At 41.0% G+C, this 21,320-nt stretch overlaps 1 protein-coding gene across 1 annotated transcript in view; it reads right to left on the reverse strand.

Moving 5' to 3' along the window:
• The window catches only part of DNAH10 (dynein axonemal heavy chain 10), a 148,161-nt gene that overhangs the window by 105,698 nt on the left and 21,143 nt on the right, over positions 1-21,320 (reverse strand). The window contains exons 8-18 of the mRNA XM_063085892.1: positions 20,687-20,917; positions 17,801-17,991; positions 16,195-16,393; positions 13,873-14,067; positions 10,922-11,092; positions 9,115-9,291; positions 8,059-8,184; positions 7,022-7,194; positions 6,448-6,599; positions 4,414-4,575; positions 3,505-3,712 (exon numbers count right to left, since the gene is read on the reverse strand). Coding sequence (XP_062941962.1) covers positions 3,505-3,712; positions 4,414-4,575; positions 6,448-6,599; positions 7,022-7,194; positions 8,059-8,184; positions 9,115-9,291; positions 10,922-11,092; positions 13,873-14,067; positions 16,195-16,393; positions 17,801-17,991; positions 20,687-20,917 — 1,985 coding nt within the window. The remainder of the gene's footprint in view (positions 1-3,504; positions 3,713-4,413; positions 4,576-6,447; positions 6,600-7,021; positions 7,195-8,058; positions 8,185-9,114; positions 9,292-10,921; positions 11,093-13,872; positions 14,068-16,194; positions 16,394-17,800; positions 17,992-20,686; positions 20,918-21,320) is intronic.

Here is a 21,320-nt window from a genome sequence, read left to right on the forward strand (position 1 = left end):
TTGTTCTCTGGCACTATAGGGAGACTACAGTTAACAACATATTATATAATTTCAAATTGCTAGTAGAGAGAATTTTTTTCTTTTTCTTTTTTTTTTTTTTTGGCAGCTGGCCCATATGGCAATACAAACCCCCTTGACCTTGGTGTTATAACACTGTGCTCTAACCAAGTGAGCTAACCGGTCAGCCCATAGCAGAGTGAATTTTGAATGTTCCCAACACAAAGAAATGACAAATGTTTCCCCAAAAGCACAGGCAACCAAAGGAAAAATAAACAAATGAGACTATATCAAACTAAAAAGCTTCTGCACAACAAAAGAAACAATCGACAGAGTGAAGAGACAACCAACAGAGTGGGAGAAAATATTTACAAAATATACATCTGACAAAGGATTAATATCCAGAATATACAAAGAACTCAAACAACTTTACAGCAAAAAACCAAGTAACCCAATTTTAAAATGGGCAAAGGAGCTGAATAGTCATTTCTCAAAGGAAGATATACGAATGGCCAACAGACACATGAAAAAATGCTCAACATCACTCAGCATTCAGGAAATGCAAATCAAAACCACTTTGAGATGCCATCTCACTCCAGTTAGGATGGCTAATATCCAAAAGACTGAGAATGATAAGTGCTAGCGAGGTTGTGGAGTAAAAGGAACTCTCACACACTGTTGGTGGGGCTGCAAAATGGTGCAGCCTTTATGGAAAATGATATGGAGGTTCCTCAAACAATTACGGATAGATCTACCATATGACCCAGCTATCCCACTGCTGGGAATATACCCAGATGAATGGAAATTGTCATGTCAAAGGTATACCTGTATTCCCATGTTTATTACAGCACTCTTTACAATAGCCAAGAGCTGAAACCAGCCCAAATGTCTGTCATCTGATGAGTGGATAAGGAAACTGTGGTATATCTACACAGTGGAATACTACTCTGCTATAAGAAAGAATGAAATACTGCCTACTGCCATCTGCAACAACATGGATGGACTTAGAGAAAATTATATTAAGTGAAACAAGTCAGGCACAGAAAGAGAAATACCACATGTTCTCACTTATTTGTGGGAGATTAAATAAATAAATAAATAAATATACAAACAAATAAAGGGGGGGAAGACATAACAATCACAACAATTCCTTGAACTTGTTAAGACAAGTGAACAGATTTGATGTAGTCAGCGGGGAGAGGAAGGGGGAAAGAGGAATGGGTAAGGGGACACAAAAATCAACTACAGTGATATTGTGAAGTTAAAATAAAACTTAAAAAATTTAAAAATTAAAAAAGAAGAAATGACAAATGTTTGAGTTGATGGATATGCTAATTACCCTGATATGATCATTGCACACCATATACCTGTACCCAAATATCACGTTTTACCCCATAAATATATATAATTATCATATGTCAATCAAGAAAAAAAAATTTAATTGAAAAAAGTTGTTAGAAATAAAATAAATAAAAATAAAACATTCAATCCTCTCTCTCAGCAGCTGAAAACACTCCAATAGCCTCTCGCTGCTCTCAGAATAAAAGGCAAGCTCCTCGCCACGGCTGCCCAGGCTCTTTGTGACTTGATCCAGCCCCTGCTCCCTCTCCAGCTTCACTCTAGTCTTTCCTTCCTTCTGTTCTGTCCACCAGCCAAAGACCCACCTGTGGGTCTTTACACCAGCTCTCGTCTTCCCCCAGACAGGTCCTCATCTTCAGTTCTCAGATAAAATGTGGCCTTTCCGTGGCCTTTCCTGACCACCCAGTCACCTCAGTCCCTCCATTCTCTCCCAGCACATTATTCTGCTCGACTTCTTTCAAAGAAATCATCTCATTTAGGTCTGTTTCTTTGTGTCTTCCCTCTCTCCCTGTGAGGATGGAGAAGCTCCAGTAGGACAGGGTCCTTGTCTGTGACCAGGGTCTAGTCCAGAGCCTGTCACATGGCAGGCTCCAATAAACACTGAAAGGATAGATGGATGCATGGATGCATGGATGGATGGATGGATGCATGGATGGATGGATAAATGAATGGATGGATGGATGGATAAATGAATGGATGGGCTGAGGGAAAACAGCATATTAGAAAGAGAAACACTATGTGAGGTAGCTCCAATATAAGGGGCTGCTTTAGGAGTCTAAGTTATAAGCGACAATAAAAAAATAAATTAAATATGTAGAAAACAGATTTATTTAAAGGATCAACTTAGTGAAGTTTGTCAAACTGGGTCCAAAAAACAAGAAGACCAAAGGTCTTCATTTTATTTATTAATGCATCATTCCAGAGTGGTTTTTAGCAGCTCACAAGGATACTTTAACTGCAGTAAGAGACCCTAAAGTCAAAGTGATGTAAAATAAGAAAAGAAGAAGACATAATCAGAGAGTTAGTGACATGACACTGAAGTCAGACTGCCCAGGTTCAAATAGTAGCAATTTCTCTTACTGGCTGTGTGGCCACAGGCAAGTCAATAGCCTGTGTCCCTGTCCGTAAAACGGTGATGAGGATCGTAAAGAGCATAGCACAGAGTCTGGTGTGGGGTGAGCTTTCCTACATGTTAGCTTTACAAATATATAAATGTAGAGTCAAGAATGATACTAAAAATGCAAATCATAAATACCTACACACTTTTGCACTCAGGCTACAAATTTGGTTCTAAGCTTCCTAGCAGCCAAGGAGCAAGGGAAAGCCATGAAGTCAACTATTCAGTGTCCCAAGCCATTTAGAAATAAAACAAAAAATGAAAGAGAAAAAAAGAAACACCTTCTCAGGGAGCTAAGTTCAAATGGGAAATCAGAGAAATTTCTTCTGGGGTTCTTCATCAAGACATTGTATGTTGAAATGAATGCCACCCTTAACAATATGGATGTAATCGTAACAGTGATGAATTTCATAGGCTGGTCTCTTAGAATGATCCTAAGCTGCCAACTTAGGACACCCATCCAACCTGGTAGTGTGTGGGCCACCAGTGCAATGAAGTCCAGGCACTCAGCTCTCAGCTGGTCTAGCTGAGCTGCTGGTCTGTGATGCCCAGGAGGAAAGGGACAGAGTCCACCATGTCTAAGGCCAGCACACGCGATGGGAGCTCAATACAAACGTGGTGACGATTCCAGCCAAGGGTTTACTTTAGACCAGCCAGGAAGAGAAAATGGGTCATGTATCCTTCAAATTGGTCTCTCTCAATACGAAATTGTGGTTAATATTGAGTGACAGATGTCCTCTGTTGCCATTTGAATACAGACACACTATGTCTTTCCGACAGCTGGAGTGGGCAGAGGGAAAACTGCATTTTCTGAATGTTGAGGGGCCTAACAAGAACGTGAGCCGAAATGGAAACCCAAATCCCTCCATCCTACGCAGGCCCTTTGTCCAAAAAGCAGTCTTATCGTCCAACTGATAGTCATTCATTCTGTACTTTGCCACACACCCCCCCAACTTTTACTGTGCACATAGGTAAAATATTTTAATCTAGGCACACTGTTTATAAGACATGCAACAAAAAGATGAACTTACTTCAGGATGAGCTTTGTGAGTACCTCGTAAATTCTATTTTCCCAGTATTCATAGTAGGAGGCCAGCTTGGAGGCCTTGCCTGTGTTGGTGTGGATGACCAGCCCCTCGACTTTGGTCAGCAGAGGCCCAATGGCAAGATACCACCTGACCATGTGGTCCACGTCTTTGGCCCTTTCTCGGTCAATGTGCTCGAAGAATTCTTTCACACCTATAGAGAAAGACACCTATTACATCTGCCCATGAACACAGGAAAGACATCCCTCAAAAAGCAATCCAAACATTAGGTGTATGTCCTGGGAATACAAAAAACAGTCTCTAACCTTGACCCTAGGCAGAAAACATGGCAACACCAGAATTTAAGATGCACAATAAGCAAAAAATGACAAAGTTGGAATGCTTGTTAAACGTGCTAAAGCACACACCACACACACAGAAGGTAGCTTTTTACACCTTTGGGCAATCTTGTTTTTTTGAAGTCCTTGTTGACTAGTCTTGAATTCCTTACTTACTAGTCGAAGACTGCTTAAAATATCTTGTTTGAACAAGTGAATATGAGCCCATAAAAACACAGTTTACTTTACCGTTACAAAGTTGTTGACAACAGGACTACTGATTTTCATAGACTCAAGAATTTGTAAAACTATCTAAGCAATACATAAAATATGACAAAAAGTAAGAATTACCCATGATCCTTTCAAGTAAACAACTGAGATCGTTGGGAATGGTTTTATTCCGTTCGTGGAATACACACACACAACGAGGAGTCTTCAAAAAGTTTATGGAGAGATTTGTATTATCTTTTAATTCCATTTTTCTGTGAACTTTTTGAAGTGCCCTCATATATAGAAAATCATATCCAAGAGGTTTCTTATTCATTTCATAACTGGAGAACCAAGAAGTCAGATCTACCTGGGAGATCCTCGCTTTTAGGTGCCGGATATTTAAAGAGATTCACGGCCTCTATTAATGCAAGCCTGGAAGAAATGTCATCTGCATTCTTATGAATCTGATGGACGAGAGACTCAAATTTCCCAATGGCCTGTTTGCAACGAGTTATGTAGTCAGCAATACCTTTGGAGAAAAAAAGAAAGCTCTTTGGCTTCCAACTCTGTCTTTCCATGTCCCTCCCACCCACACTGGTCACGTTAGTACCGGCATCCCTTCACAGGAGAGACCCTGCTCATTCCAACTCCTCCAGTCTTTGAGGTGACAAAGATCCACTTAGCACCCGGAGGGACTGAGACGAGGAGCCCTGTGCCCAGAATCCACCAAGCGATACATTTCTCCTGTTCAAATGTTAGCACAGCTGTGTTTTAAGTGACATGGGGAGAAAGAGCAGGTTGAGCCTGCTGTCCTGTCATAGCCATGGCTCCCTGACCCATCCACCCTATACCCACTGCCTACATCTCCTTTGGCCTGAGCTTAGAAAAGGAAACAGCAAGAATGTGAAGAGTAAACCCAGGTTAAATATTTAGGACCACACTCACACTCTGTACCAAAGAAAAAAAAAAAACCTCAAAATCGATCACAGACTGAACTATAAAATGTGAAACTATAACATTTTTAGATAAAAAAGAGAGAGAGAGAGAGAAATTCTCAGACTTGACACCAAAAGCATGACCCAATAATGGAAAAATTGATAAAGTGGACTTCATCAAAATTTAAAACTTATGTTCTTCAAAGAAAGACCCTCCTAAGAGAATGAGAAGACAATGTGCAGAGCAGCAGAAGATATTTGCAAACCACGTATCCAACAAAGGACAAGTATCCAGAACGTGTAACATGCTCTCAAAACTCAGCAGTTAAAACAAACGATCTACTTAGAAAATGGGCAAAAGACATAAAAAGACACTTCACCGAAGAAGACGTACAGATGGCAAATAAGCACATGAAAAGACACTCGACATCATCACCATTACAGAAATGCAAATCAAAACCACGATGAGAAATCATTAAGCAGCTAGCTATCAGACGGCTAAAATAAACAAATAAATAAATAGTAGCAGCACCAGATGCCGGCCAGGATTTGAAGAAACTGAATCAACTCCTGCCCTGCTGATGGAGGTGTAAAACGGCACAGCCACCCTGTAAATCAGTGTGGCAGTTAAACAAGAAAGCTAAACTAAACGTGCAGCTACCGTACAACTCAGCAACAGCACTCCTGGGCATTCATTCCCAAAGAATGAAGACTCGTAGTCACACAAAACCCTGTACACAAATGTTTATAGCACCTTTATTCATAATATCCAAAACTGAAAACAACCTAGATATCCTTCAAAAGGTGAGTGGCTAAAAAACTGTGGTACATTGATACCAGCACCACAGCAAGAAAAATGAACTATTGATCTATGCACCAACTTGTATGAACCTCCAGAGAATGAGGCTGAGCAAGAAAAGCCAACCCAAAAAAGGTTACATAATACATTATTTCACTCATATAATATTCTTGAAATGACAAAATTATAGAAATGGAGGACAGATTAATGGTTGCCAGGGGATAAGGAGAGGGCAAGGATTGACTGTAATCACTTAGTGTGGAAATGTTCTGTATCTTGACTGTATCAATGTCAATAGGATGGTTGTGATATTCTTGTTTTTGCTAGAAGTTTCTATTGGGGGAAACTAGGTAAAGCATACACAATGTCTCTGTAGTAATTCTTACCGTGAATCTAAAATTATCTGAAAATTAAATTTTTCATTAAAAGAAAAGTAAAGATCACTTAGCTTTAGTTCAGCAGTTTGTTGAAATGGTATCCCATCTTACCTTCACCCCCAACTAAAGACTGGAGGTTCATTCTAGGTTCCATAAAGTGTATTTCATCAAACATTATTTGTTAACCATATCTATATACATGCAAAAATTATCATTCAAATTAAACTATCTAAAAGAATTATTGCTGCATCCCAAAGTCTAAAAGGCAATAAATAGATGAATTATACTACCTAGTGAGTTCCAGTTCAACCTCTTATATCCAGAGCTAAACACTCTGATTAATTCCTGGGAATGATTATCAAGGAGAACAGTCTCTGCCTCATTTAACATTCCTATGAGCATGTAATAATGATCCAACATACTCTGTATCCCTTCTGTGTACCTGTACATGACAGAAAAGTCATTAACACGAGGAGAATGCAAAATTAAACTCATAAAAAGCTTAATAACCTTACCAACAGGTTACAAAGGACCACGAACCAGTCTACAACTTTGATCAAGAGATTTGCAGAAATTTAAAACCATGCCACTCTCCTCACTTTCCTTTTTGGAAAATACTAGTTACTTTTCATTAAAAATGTTCTTTACATTAACATGTAATAGATTTATTGCTATTCTTTTGAGATTGATGAATAAATCTATATTTTAAACATTTCTTAGCTTCAATTTCTAATGTGGTAAATAATGGTAGCTATAAAATCCAAAAAATGAAAGCTTTTGGGGGGTCCTCAATAATTTTTAATAGTGTAAAGGAGTTCCGAGACAGTAAAGTTTACTGCGGATTTAAGAGAAGAATCTTTTTACCTAAGGAATTTGTCCTCCTGGAGAGCAACATTTCTTGCTAATTCAGGGACAGCAAAACCCAGCTGTTCCAAGTACTTTGCTTCGTTAATGATCTCTCTGAGAGCAGGTGAAAAATTGATTGCAAAAACAGGCCCCCTTTCCGAGGTCGAAGCCTCCTCAGCCGCGGTAGAAGACTGTAGAAGAAATGTTTCATAAGCATAGAATGGGCAGGCAGTCCAAGAAGCCGTGGGATCAAGACGCCTCGAGTGAAAAGGGAATTGAAAAAGATAAATGCAAGGCCCCTTGATCCCCCACAGACTGGGGTGCTGGCTGGAATGAGCTAAAATACATATTTTGTTTGGTGAACAAAGTTTTCAAAGTATTCAGTTTAGTCGTGAACACTTAGAAAATGGGCATTTTCACATAAAAATCCAGAATTCTGGCTTCCCTTGAAAAACTGGAAAATCTGATGATGTGTAGCAAGAATAGGCTGGAGCTGAGGAGGGTCGCCCCTTTGACGGGATTTGCGCTGTCCATTGCCCTATAGGTCCCACCAGCCTGCCCCACTCCTTGTGATACCTACTTCAGAACTGCGGGGACCAAAGACCTAAACTGTGAGGCCCTTGTCTTTCCTCCCTAACAGCGGGGATTCACCTACTGAGCATTTGCTGCCTGCCGGGCCCAGCATAAAAATAAGGATGAGTCACGTGAAATGGCACTTTTCTACAGGTTAAAAATGGTCAACTGTCAGCTATTTGATATACGGTCCAAGTAATACGCTGCATGTTTATGTCATCCGATCCAACTCATTTTATAAATGGGGAAACTGAGGCTCAGAGTTAAGCCACTTGCCCAAGGAGTCAGCAGGGCAACCCGATTCCAGCCCATTTCCTAAGCATGACATTGTGCTGTCTCTGTTCTCTTCTCCCCAGTCCTCACCCTTCTTTGTCTTTGATTTTGGAAACACCTATCAACTTTATAAGGGTTGAGGAAATGATCCAGATGCCGTCTTCTCACATGGCCACCATCATCTAGGACAAGGGTCTGGAAATGCATACCTTAGTAAGCAGACTCTTCTTCATGAGGTTCGGAAGGATCAGCTCTGTGGACTCTCTCCAATGCTCGTATTTCCTATCTTCGTACTCCTTCATTGTCTTACCCACTTCCAAATATTTTTGTTTTACCTATCAAAGAATTCAAGCAATTGTCATTTGGCCCCTGGGAATAACATTTTCTCCTCTCTCTCTGTCTCTCCGTCTCTCTCTCTCTGTCTCTCTCTCTGTGTGTGTCTCTGTCTCTCTCTCTCTCTCTCTATATATATATATTTTTTTTTTTTTTTTAATCATCTGTGAACACATTTTCGAAAAGGAAGGAGACAGATTTTCGCAAATTTTGGAGGGTTCGTTTGAGATGATACTACTTGAAACCTAGGCTGAAGAGCAGGGATTAGCAAACAACGGCCCATGAACTAAGAATGGTTTATACATTCTTAAAGGATTAGAAGGAAATCAAAAGAACAATAATGCTTCGTGAAAATTATATCAGGTTGCAGCACCCATCAGTAAAGTTTTATTGGAACACAGCCACAATTGTGCATTTACATATGATCTGGGGCTACTTTCTTGCAACAATAGAAGGTTAAGTAGTTGCAACAGAGACCGTGTGACCCCCAAACGCCTAAAATATTACTATTTGGATATTTAAAGAGATTTGCCAACCTCTGCTATATAACGTACAAAAATCCATGGGTTGAGGAAGGGATAGTATTAAAAAGATGGCAATCATCTTCCAAAGAAACTGAAGGTCAAGTACCGGGAAAAGCCCACGTGACCACTACCTGGAAGATGTCCCAGGTATTAAGATGTCAAAGAGAAAGAGCATGAAAGGTAATTTTAAATATGAGCCCTAAGTCAAGAACCACAAGCAAGACCATCTAAGTTGCAGGCGTGGATTTGAAATTGAGCAGCTTCTCACACAGGCAATTCTATGTAGCCCACTGCAGGGCAGCGGCCGCCCAGATAGAATCACTCTCCTGGATGGCATCAGGGAAGCCTACCCATTTAGGATTAAAATGTGAAACACAAAAGGAGACAGTTCCAGCAAAAGCAATGTACTTCCTGTCCTCGGTCACTGTCCAATAACTCCGGTACTTCTTGAAATCTGAGGATGGTTTGCTTAAGCCGATAGAACAGAGATCGTTCCCAGTAGATTGCACCTGCTACTGGAGGGTGATTCTTATATAGTGGTGGGTTTTCAAGGTTCTGGACAAAGATTTTATTCACTATGTCAATCTGAAAAGGAACCAAACATATTCCATAAGCAATAAACATTACCGTGTTAGCCAAGAAAGATTTAAGTTAAAGTTTGAACCTTTAAAGAAATGGAATTTGGAATGTCAAAAAATATTCTATGATAGAGAATAGATGATTTACCACTTTTTCTTATGCCCTCTAGTAATCTTTTCTTTGGTTTAATATATGCAGTGCTCCAGATTGCCTTGTAATTACAGGCTATGCACACCGTACACATCGGTTTGATTGAATTATTAGAAATCCTGGGCCGAGCCCATGGCGCACTAGGGAGAGTGCGGCGCTGGGAGCGCGGTGACGCTCCCGCGGCAGGTTCGGATCCTGTATAGGAATGGCCGGTGCACTCACTGGCTGAGTGCCGGTCACGAAAAAGACAAAAAAAAAAAAAAAAAAAGAAATCCTGAAACCTGTTCTAGACATGACCAGTGGCAGACCTGCATTTTAAAAGAAGCATTTCTGAGGCCCCGTTAGGGTAACTAGTGTGGTAAGCACAATAAGGGCACCCCAAAGATGTCCACACCCTAATCCCCAGAACCGTGGGTATGTTATATTGTGACAAAGGAGAATTATGGTTGTAGATGGAATTAAGGTTGCCAGTCAGCTGACCTTCAAGTAGAGAGATTATCATGGATTTTCTGAGAAAGTCCAATATAATCAGGAGGGTAGTTAAAACAGGATGGAGAGGGCTGGCCGGTTAGCTCAGATGGTTAGAATGTGGTGCTGGTAACACCAAGTCCAGGGTTTGGTTCCTGTACAAGCCAGCCACAAAAAAAAACAAAACAGGAAAGCGGAGGCAGAAAAGGAGGTTGAAATGATTTGATGTGAAACTGGCCATTGCTGGCTTTGAAGATGGAAGGGGGCCATGAACCCCTAAAATCTGGGGAAAACAATGATACAGATTCTCCCAGAGACTCTAGAAAGGAACACAGCCCTGCCGACACCTTGACTGAAACCCAGTGGCACATTGGCAGACTTGTGACCTCCGGAACTATAAGACAATAAAGCTGTGTGGTTTTAAGTCACTCAGTCTGTGGTAATTTGTTATAGCAACAATACAAGACTAATACATTAGGAGACCACTTCAGGCCTTTCTTTTTTTTAATACTACCTTATGTTGACCTAAATATTTCACATATTCTCATTTTATCTTCTAAATAAGATTACAAGCAATTTTTTTTTCTGTTTCTCCTACTAGATTTCTTTAAAGTCAGAATCTGCATTTTGTTCATCTCTCTATCTCTGTGTCTAACACCATACTTGGAATAAGTGAGAATTGGATAAATTTTTCTGAATTAATTATAAATACATATACTATCCTTGGACATGGTTAGTTATGACTACTGCTATTATTATGTGATTATTACTAATTCACACAGGGCCCACCACAATGTGAGGTAAATATAACATTATACTTGATAAATTCTTATTAAATTTCTCCACTAAATAAACAAATCCACTTTGTTTGGGTACTAGTATTATGTGACATGCTTATTTGGGAAAATTCCAGTTTCTTTGAATTTAGATGGGAAAGACAGATAACAGTGTAATTTAATTATTCACATTTTGCCAAATGTATTTTTACTGCTATGTCAGCTATGGATTTTTCAATTACCTCTTTACAGTACTGTGCAAGAATATCATTAAATTTCATCATCATTTGTCGATTAATAGCCTCTCGTGAACGAATATGCTTAAATTTTAAAAGCATGTCAAATGCTGCTTCAGCTGATCGAAGTGTCTTAAAAGAATCATCAATAAAATTTTTTGCTTCTTTCTCAATAACCTGCAAAAAAAAAAAAAAAAAGCCAGAGTCAATAAAAAAGCCCTCCTGCCCCTATAATTATCTTGCAAAAACAAAGTGGCAAGAAATAAGAAAAAAAAAAAAAAAATCAGTGGCACGGGATAGATTTCTCTTACACCTTAATGGAAGCTGGAATCCAATTAAAAATGGCAGATTGGTTGTGCTGATTTTCTGATCTCGCTCCACAACGGGTTCAAAATGATAGAGAAAAGGAATTTTCAAAAGTATCAGTTCATATAAACAAAAAAATATGGGAGAGGACACAACAGCACAGGAGATAGTTTCACAGAAAGCAGAGAGTTATGACCTGATGCTCGCAGTAGGGGGAGCTGGTGAGTACCTGTCCTCTCTGGGAGGCTGAACATCTGGAGGCGCCAGGAAGGTGGGGGGCAAACAGGTGATCCCTTTCTCCACCGTGCAGAACCAGGCCATTATGCCTCCTCTATCCCTCCCCTCACCACCCCATTCTATAAAAGAGGGGAAAGTTAGTTCTAGAAAAATTAAATCTGAATATCAGATTTCTAATAACACTGGAAACTAGAAATCAATGAAGAAAGTCTTTAAATTTCTGAAGAAACATTGTTTTCAACCTTGAATTCTATACCTAACTTTTACTTTGAACTTCACACATACAAGACCCAAAGAATATATGTTCCATAAAACCTTTCTCAGGAAGCTACTAAAAAATGTGCTCCACGCAAAACAAAGGAGTAAACAAGGAAAGAGGAAGACGTGAGGTCTAGAAAACAGAAAATCCAACACAGATGAGAGAAGACAGAAAGTCCCAGGGCCACTGCTTTTGTAGCAGCCCTAATAGTAAGCCATCTGGGCTAAACAAGGACAGTGACCTCGGGGAGAAAGGCCTCCAGGAAAATGATGGCACTGATGTGTTTGACCATGTAGTACCCATTATTGATAGGTAGATGGCAGAGATGTTAAAGAGGCTGGAAAAATTAACAATGGGTATGTGAATAACCAGGCAAACGAAAAACAAAAGCAAAGTTTAACTCCAGGGAAAACGAAGGGTTGGACAAAAAAGGTGTCATGGTTGTGATGGGTTTCTTGGCCTAGCTATGAACAATATCTCATAGATATAATGAGTAAACACAGACCATTAATTTAACCAAAAGGTACAATAAAATTATGTGACATGACAGAAAGGGAGATAGGACAGTCAAGTCTATATTATTCTGAGAAGTTAATAGAAGTCTAAAATTCATACAGAAAATAATCACATTGGCACATTCTTTAGGAAATATGGAAGCAAACAACAAAAGAAACATCTAAAAGTGTGGTAAATGATGGTAAGAACAGAGATGGAGGGGAGTTACTCATGAGGCTGCTTTTTCTTATTATGAGCCTTTTAGTGGTACTTGAGTGAATTTGATGAAAAGCTCAGTTTAAACAATAGTGGGTTGGACAGTTAGCTCGGATGGTTAGAGTACAGTGTTACAACACCAAAGTCAAGGATTTGAATCCCGTATGGCCAGCTGCCAAAAAAATTAGAAAGAAAATATGCTGGCAAGTTAGCTCAGTTGGTTAGAACACGGTGCTGCTAAAACCAAGGTCCAGGGTTCGATCCCTATACTGGCCAGCCACCAAAAATAAAAATTTTTAAAGTCGAAATTTTTTAAAAAGCACTTAAAATAAAACAGAAGCTGAGAATAAATTGGATACAATTTAAATGGAAATGTCTATAAAACATAACAGAACTGCCTGGGATTGACCAAATAAAAAGATGCTCTGGGCTTGTAAAAACAAGAATGTAAGACTTAAAATGGGGATGCTACTGACAGAGCTTCCCGCCTGAAACTGAAAAAGGGAGCCTGCTGGGCCGCCCTTCATGCTACGTGGAACGAAATCTGACTCTCAACTACAGTCTCTCTTTGCCGGACTCTGCCTCCCCCACACCTCCTATATCACCTCCCCCTCTTCTGTCGTTCCCCAGCCCAAAGCAGCCCATGCGTAGCCAGAAAAACCTTCCTAAAGTATAATTCTGATTATATCACTCCTTGGTCAACAACCTTCAGTGGCTCCCTACCGCCTACTAAATTAAGTCCCCTGCCTCACTCGAGCCCCTCCTTAGTCCTCTCCAATGATGCGCCCAACCCACTTTTCCCTCTATTATCCACCCCTGCATTTCACCAAACCGTTCTATTTGCTCTTCCTTAAACAAGTCCTGTGTTTTTGCTTCTGATGTTTTTCTTCCTGCTGTTCCTAGGACCTGAAACAGCTTCGCTTTCGCAGCCTCCATCCTCACCCCCATCTTCACCTGTCCAGAGCCTCCCCAACTCTAAAGTTTGCTTCCAACTTGTGCTTCCCATACCCCCAACCTCTGACAAAACACCATCATCAAAAACCCATTGGGTAGAAAAACAAAACTCTTTAAATACACCTTATTCTATGTGCAAAAAAAAAAAAAAAAAAAAGAGCCATTGGGCATATTGTGATTCTCTTGTCATATTTAGTTTATTTTACCTTGATTCATAGACAAGTGAATTAATGTTATATGAAACAAACTTTGTAGAAACACTACTGTGTCTAGCTCTATTTAAACTTATTCCACCTGAGGAACGGGAATGGAGACAAAGGAGATGGAGAAGTATCCACTTTTACCTTACACACTTCTCTATTATGTTGTGTTTTTCACAAATAAGCAGATATTACTTTTTGTGATTAAAAAAGCATCCCTAAATAACCCAACAAATTGAACCCGGGGAAAACATGGTGGCCAAGATCGAATCAAGGGATGTGTTACTTGCCAGAACTTCCACCTTGAAGTCATCCATCACATATTTCCAGTACTGGGAGGACCTGATGCTGAAGGGGTCAAAGGTCAGGTTTTCCATGGGGGTGACCAGGCTGTCCACCCTGCACAGGACATCATCGATGCGCTTGGGATCCCCTGTCACTGCCTTTAGTTCTGGACCAAATATGTTGTAAAATTCCTCCATAACCTGTTCAATCAAACAGAACAATGCAGACGTGACATTTTGGCCTTCTCATGAATATTCTAATTACAAAAAGCATATCTAGATTTACCTGAGGGCAAGAATCATGCCACACAGGCAACGCCCTCCCCGTCTAAGACCTTTGGCACTATGCCTACTGCACGGAGGGTAAGATCCAGATGCCTAACATAGCCTATGAGGTTAGCACATTCTGCCACTCCTAATCCTCCAACCTCTTGCCCATACTGCTCTCCCCCTGCTGTTCCATGTCCAGTTCCATGTTCCTTTCTGTCTCAAGGCCTTTGCACTTGCAGTTCAAAGTGCCTCACTAGTACCAATTCTTCATTTAATATCACGTCATTGAGTCCAACCCTTCGAGACCACATCAGGCCCCAATACACACTGCCAGAGCACCCTGAACCCTGCTTTTCATACCATGTGCCTCATTTATAGCTGTGTATTTGTTTAACTATTATGTCTACCATCTTCTCTCCCACTGGACGGAAATCTCCCTGAAGCCAGAGACTAGGTATGTCTTTACAGGGCTGGCTTCCCAGGCGTGTGACCTGGGCTGACACACAGGGCCCCGTGCTCAGAAGGGCCCCAGGATAGGTCTGAGGCTCTGCTGCTACCATCTTGAAATTCTGAATAACTTCACCTCTGAACATGTGTTTTGTGAACAAAGTCTGATGGACAGGGGTGCATGTGTGCCACACAGAGCCTGGGAAGCAGTGGCCCCAGGAGTTCAGCAAGAGCCAGTGTGAGCATAGGTGAGGTGCTGCGTCTCTGGCGAGGACGCAGGGGCACCAACAGCCCTGAGTGACCACGTTTGCGATTCAAACCAGAGCTTGCTTCAGACCCAGAAAGGAGGCTAAGAATCGTTCACAGAAACACATGCATCAGAGGAACCTTGTCAGACCCTCTCTCACTCCTGTTACTTCCCTGTGTTGGCCACACTTACACTGGAAATGATGACATATGCCAAAAATAGGACAACCTGTAGTGCCTTTTGCTTTCAGTTCTTCCTATCAGTAAACAGAAAGCAAAGAAGTATCAAGAAGTGAAATTAGAGCAGCTCACTGAGCTGCATGCAGAGTTTCCACTGTTCTGATAACAATGAAACACATGAGCACACACTGGCTATGAAATACGTATAACCTTAGCGATTCCACACAGGAGCTAAATGCCCTTATACATGCATTTTAAACTGACTTCAAACAATATAAAGATGAACGACAAAAGTCATGCTAAGAATTTAAAAGTTTAATTTTCCTTTCTTTTCTTTTCTTTACTACTGTGGTGGCAAACCAAAAAAACCAGAATGAGGAGAGAGACATTGGAAGAAAAAACTTTCTATTTAAATTCTTTTTACAGCATTTTGCTTTCTTGCTTTTTGGACAAGGGACCTGGCATTTCCATTTCGCACCAGGCAGTGCTACCACGTAGCCCGTCCCATTTTTGCTCACCGTCGTTTCTCTAGCAGCCAGCACAGTGGGAGTTCTCGATAAATATTTAGCACACATGAGACGACGAGGGCTGTGGCTAACTCATCCGTTCACTGAGCACTTTGGTTATCCACCCAGAAGAGGTTAGAGATCAGAGACACACGTGTTGTCCCTGGCAGATGGGGAGCAGTCGGCGCAGAGGACAAGGACCACAGGGCTTAAGGAGAGAGTGGAGGGAGAAGGTCTCAGGCTGGCCTTCAGGGAATTCCAACATGGAACAGAAAGACAGAGGAAGAGGATTTTGCAAAAGACAGAAAAGAAGTGGCCAGAGAGGTCAAAGGAAAACCAAAAAGGGGTGAGGAGATGTCACAGAAGCCAAGAAAAAGCTGCAGTGGCAGAAGGTCTGGTGTGCTCTGGTATACGAGATACTTCATGGAAAAAATAGAATGGAAACATAATGTGAATCTTTCCATGAACTCTCTGAAGTACCCTCGTATTCTAGTACATTCTAGTATATTCTAAATGTTCTTCTCTCAAGTGTTTCTCCTGGCCAGGCTCTTTCTGACTCCCAGCTTCTACCTGACATGGAGAGAGGTCCACTGTTGAAAAGCCAAACTGCTTCCCCTAGGGCAAATTCTCACTCTAATCACCTTCCTGCGCATTGAAGAAACGCAGCTCAGCCTCCTACCTGCAAAATGTCGTAGAGGTCCTGGCAGATGGAGGCCATGTAATCGGTTCTCTCAAAAAGCCGTTTCCGATCAAATTCCCATCGAGCTTCTCTTCCCGAAGCCTCAATCTTGGCCCGGACGTCAAAATAGGCCTTTTTCCACATCTTGAGGGTGTTCTTGGCCTCCAAGGTTTTGTGTTGTGCACTTGATCTATTTTCTCTGCAAAGCAAAGAGATGCCATGATGGGAAGGAAGTCTGAGCTGCAGGGGTCCAAGCCCCACTCCCCAGGGGGAGCAGGTGAGTTCTAACCAAGGAGCCTCCCAGACTTCACAGCCTCACTGTAAAAGCTTACAGGCGAGCTGCTGCTCTGCCGCAATTTGCAAGGGTACTGGTGGGAATTCCAAGCCGTGGCCAAGGTTGGCCTTTGCTGCAACTGCACACCCAATGTGCAAAGCTGTGGGGCACCTGGTAAGCTTTCTGTCTGCACTAGAAAGGAAGCAGTTGGCCTTGGGTCTCAGGCCAGAAATGGTGGCTGCAACACTGGGGCAAAATGACAATGCCAAGATTTTGGTACCTAGCTTACCTATATAGACTTTTTTTTAAGAAAGTAAAAAAAAAAAAGGTTTCTGTTTCCCTCAACATCATCAAAAGCTGTTCCTTCAGAGGGGGGGCTGGGGTCCAGGATTGAGGATCCTCCCACCCTCTGCCTCAGTCTCTCCAAGTATAAATAGGGAAGAAAGTCCTAGTTAAAACAAAACTTGTTTATACATATGTATATACACACACACACCAGGGTACATCAAAAAGTTCATGAAAGGATTCACATTATTCTTTGATTCTGTTTTTCCATGAATTTTTTGAAGTACCCTCGTACACGCACGCACAGGAGCATATATACAATCAGCCCTCCGTATTTGTGGATTCTGCATCCACGGATTCAACCAACCATGGATCAAAAATATTTGAAAAAAAAATAGATGGCTGCACCTGAACACATACAGAATTTTCCTCATCATTATTCCCTAAGCAACATAATATAACAACTATTTACATAGAAGTTACATTGTATTAGGTATTATAAATAACCTAGAGATGATTTAAAGTATAAGGGAGGATGTGTGTAAGTTATAGGCAAATACAGATGGTTCCAAATTTACGATGGTTTGACAAGATATTTTCCACTTATGATGGGTTTATCAGGATGTAGCCACATCATAAGTCAGGAAACATTTGTACTGTGCCATTTTATATAAGACACTTGAGAATTGCACTATATATATATATATAAGAAGCCAGACACAAAAGGACACGTATTGTATGATACCATTTATATTCAAAAGGCTCCATATTATATGACCCTACATGGTATGATTCCCAGGGATAGGAAGATGGGAGGTGGGGGTGGGAGTGACTGCTAAAAGGTACGAGGTTTCTTTTGGGAATAAAGAAAATGTTCTAAAATTGATTGTGGTGATGGGTGCACAATTCTGTGAAGATACTAAAAGCCATTGAATTGTATATTTTAAATAAGTGAATTGTACAGTATGTGAAGTATAGCTCAACAAAGCTGTTTAATATCTGAAAAAATAAATAAAACAAAACCAAAAAGCCACCGTTACTTCTTACTTGAACAAAGTCCGCAGGTTGACCACTTTGCAGACTCTTTCTGCAATTTCCCAGGCAATGCGCTCCATGAGCGGAATCATCCTCTCGTCTTTATTGTAGTGTCGGGAGATGATCCAGACCATCCGCAGGGCACTCATCATGGAGGGGATGGTGTCCAGGACAACGTGGAAGCCAGACCCATGCGTTATGTTCTGACCAGAGACCATGCGAGAGAGGAGAGAGCAGTGCAAGCCCCCTGAGCCTTGGGGTCCAAAGAGTTCCATAAAACAGTAAGCATGCAAGAAGTTTCATGCTTCTTAATTCATGAAAAATGAACTTATTATAGAGGAAAGTGTTTAACAAACAAAAGAACTTTGAAATAGGTCTGTGCCCGCTGCCAGGGAAAGATAGATAAGATTTACAATTAAAGTAAATAAAGCAATTTGCAGATGTGTATATAAAGTATGAGAATGTTCATGTATTTTACAAACATAGAATATATAGGCATGTGTAGAGAGAGAGACAATATATATGTATATGTATTGAGTATACACACACACACAGCATATGCAAAGTACATTTAAGGGGCCGGCCCATGGCTCACTTGGGAGAGTGTGGTGCTGATAACACCAAGGCCACGGTTTCAGATCCCTGTATAGAGATGGTCAGTTAGCTCACTTGGGAGAGGGTGGTGCTGACAAGGCCAAGTCAAGGGTTAAGGTCCCCTTACCAGTCATCTTTAAAAAAAAAAAAAGTACACTTATCACATGTGGCAAGCTGTATTTTCCAAAGATAGACACAATGGCATCTTAATCCTGTCCCTTGCCACTCTCCATCAAAACATGGAGTCATCCTCTCCAATCCCTTGAATGCAAAGGCTCTGTTCCTGCTTTGGCCAGTAGAATACAATGGCAGTAGTGTTGTGTCACCTCCAAGCATAGCCCTTAGCTGGCCTGCTTCTTGTCTCTTGGAAGCCAGTTGCCATGGAAGAAGTGTGACCACTCTGTTACCCTGAAACTACCAGGCTATGAGACATCCCAATCACACGGAGAAGGCCTGGGACATAAGACACCACGTGGAGCAAGAGAGGCCAAGGAGCACCCGGGTGCCATCCTAGAAGGGGATCCTCTAGCTCAACCACCCACCAGTTGTCACAGGAGCCAAGATGAACCACCCTGCTAAGCTTTTCCAAAATCCCTGACCCACAAAATGAGGAGACAGATACAGATACTTCTTAATTTACAGTGAGATTAGTCCCATTAAACCCATTTTAAATTGAAAATATTAAGTCGGAAATGCATTCAATACACCTAACCTATTAAGCATTGTAGCTCAGCCTAGCCTACCTAAATTGTGTTCAGAACACACTTTAGCCTACAGCTGTGCAAAATCGTCTAACATAAAGCTTATTTTCCAACAAATGCTAAATATCTCATGTAATTTATCAGATACTGTACAGAAAGTGAAAAATAAAATGGTGTATGGGTACTCAAAGCACCGTTTCTACTGAATGCTGTCACTTTTGCCCCATCATAAAACCAAAAAATCGTTCAGTTGAACCATGATAAGTTGGGGACTGTCTGTACAATGGTTGTCATTAAGAAAGTGAAAAAACAACCCACAGACTGGGATAATTGCAAATCATATATCTGATAAAAAAAATTGGCATTCCAAAAAAATTTTAAACTCATAAATCAATAATAAAAAGACAGACAATGGGGTAAAGTTTAAAACAGACATTTCACCAAAGATATGCAAATTGAAAATAAATAAGCACATTAAACACATAATAAAGATGTTTGATCTCATTAATTATTAGGGAAATGCAAATTAAAACCACAATGAGATACCACTTCATACCCACAAGAAGGGATATAATCAAAAGACAATAATAAGTGTTGGTGAGAATGTGGAAAAACTGGAAGCCTCGTGCATTGCTGGTGAGAGTGTAAAACGGTACAACCTCTTTGGGAAAGAGCCTAAAAGTTCTTCAAAAGGCTTAACAGAGTTACCACATGACTCAGCTATTCCACTTCTAGGTACAACAATAATTAAAAACCTATGTCCATGGGCCAGCCCGTGGCTCACTCGGGAGAGTGTGGTGCTGATAACACCAAGGCCATGGGTTCGAATCCTATATAGGGATGGCCGGTTAGCTCACTGGGTGAGCATGGTGCTGACAACACCAAGTCAAGGGTTAAGATCCCCTTACCGGTCATCTTTAAAAAAAAAAAAAAACATTTGTCCACACAGAAACTTATACACACGTTTGTAACAGCTCTATTCATAATAGCCAAAATGCGGAAACAACTCAAATGCCCATCAACTGACGGATGGAGAAACAAACTGTGGTCTATCCATACGACGGAATATTATTCAGCCATAAAAGGAATAAAGCACTGATAGGAGGGTACTTCAAAAAGTAGATGGAAAGATTTGTATTATCTCTCAATTCTATTTTTCCATGAACTTTTTGAAGTACCCTCGTACAGGCAACAACATGGAAGAACCTTGAAAACATTATGCTGAGTGAAAGAAGCCAGACACAGAAGGGTAAATACTGAGTAATTCTACTTATATGTAGTATCTAAAATAGGCAAATTCATAGAGACAGAAAGAAGAAAAGACGTTACAAAGGACTTGGCGGATGGAGGAAGTAGGAATTCGTGTTCAATGGACACAGAGTTTAAGTCTGTGATGATGAAAAAGTTTTGGACATAGATAGTAATGATGGGTACACAGTATCGTGTATGTATTCAATGCCACTGAACTGTACACTTAGAAGTGACTAAATGATAAATACTATGTCATATCACAATTTTTAAAACACTGAATGGGAAAAAAAAGAAATTAAATCATGTGAAATCTCATTTACAGAGCTGACTTTCCAAAGAACACCCAGGGTACCTTGAAATGACGCTCTACAGTGGAGAGAAACCGCACGTTGTCTGAGGCCTCCATGTGGAACTTGAACAATTCCGTTAAGACTGGCTGCAGGTTAGACACAAGCATAGACTCTGATTCCTTGATCACATCCATGACTTTTCTGACTATTGGAAGCTTTGTTTGTTCATGGAGTGCACTTAAGGTTGCATTTCTTTCCCGCCAGAATTCAATTTCAGCCAGAGGACCATTACCCTGAAAGTGACATGAACACACAAACAACGCTCATCATGAGTGTGGAGTGGACATTTGCAGGGGTTTCTTCAGCACTCATTCCTGTCTTCCCAGCTGCTCCAAATAGGGGCCAATCCATACAGGGTCTTCAGGGGCGTGTTCTTGACCTAGGATGGTCCAATCAGAGTAAATCTCAGGACTCTGCCTGGGAATGCTAGACAAAGATACTCTGCCTTTCTCTGGACAATGTGGTGTGCAGACGTGGGGCCAGAAACTGCTGCAAGTTGCTGCCATGAAGGAAACCAGCTGGAGGAGGAAGCACCCTCCACCCCAAAGAGAGGAGGTTGGAACTGAGAGATTTACAGAGAAACACAGTGAGAGTCCTGATCAAACTGTACCTGAAGCCACCCTGCCTCTGGACTTT

This window comes from Cynocephalus volans, chromosome 2 (genome assembly GCF_027409185.1).
Source record: "Cynocephalus volans isolate mCynVol1 chromosome 2, mCynVol1.pri, whole genome shotgun sequence".
Lineage (NCBI taxonomy): Eukaryota > Metazoa > Chordata > Mammalia > Dermoptera > Cynocephalidae > Cynocephalus > Cynocephalus volans.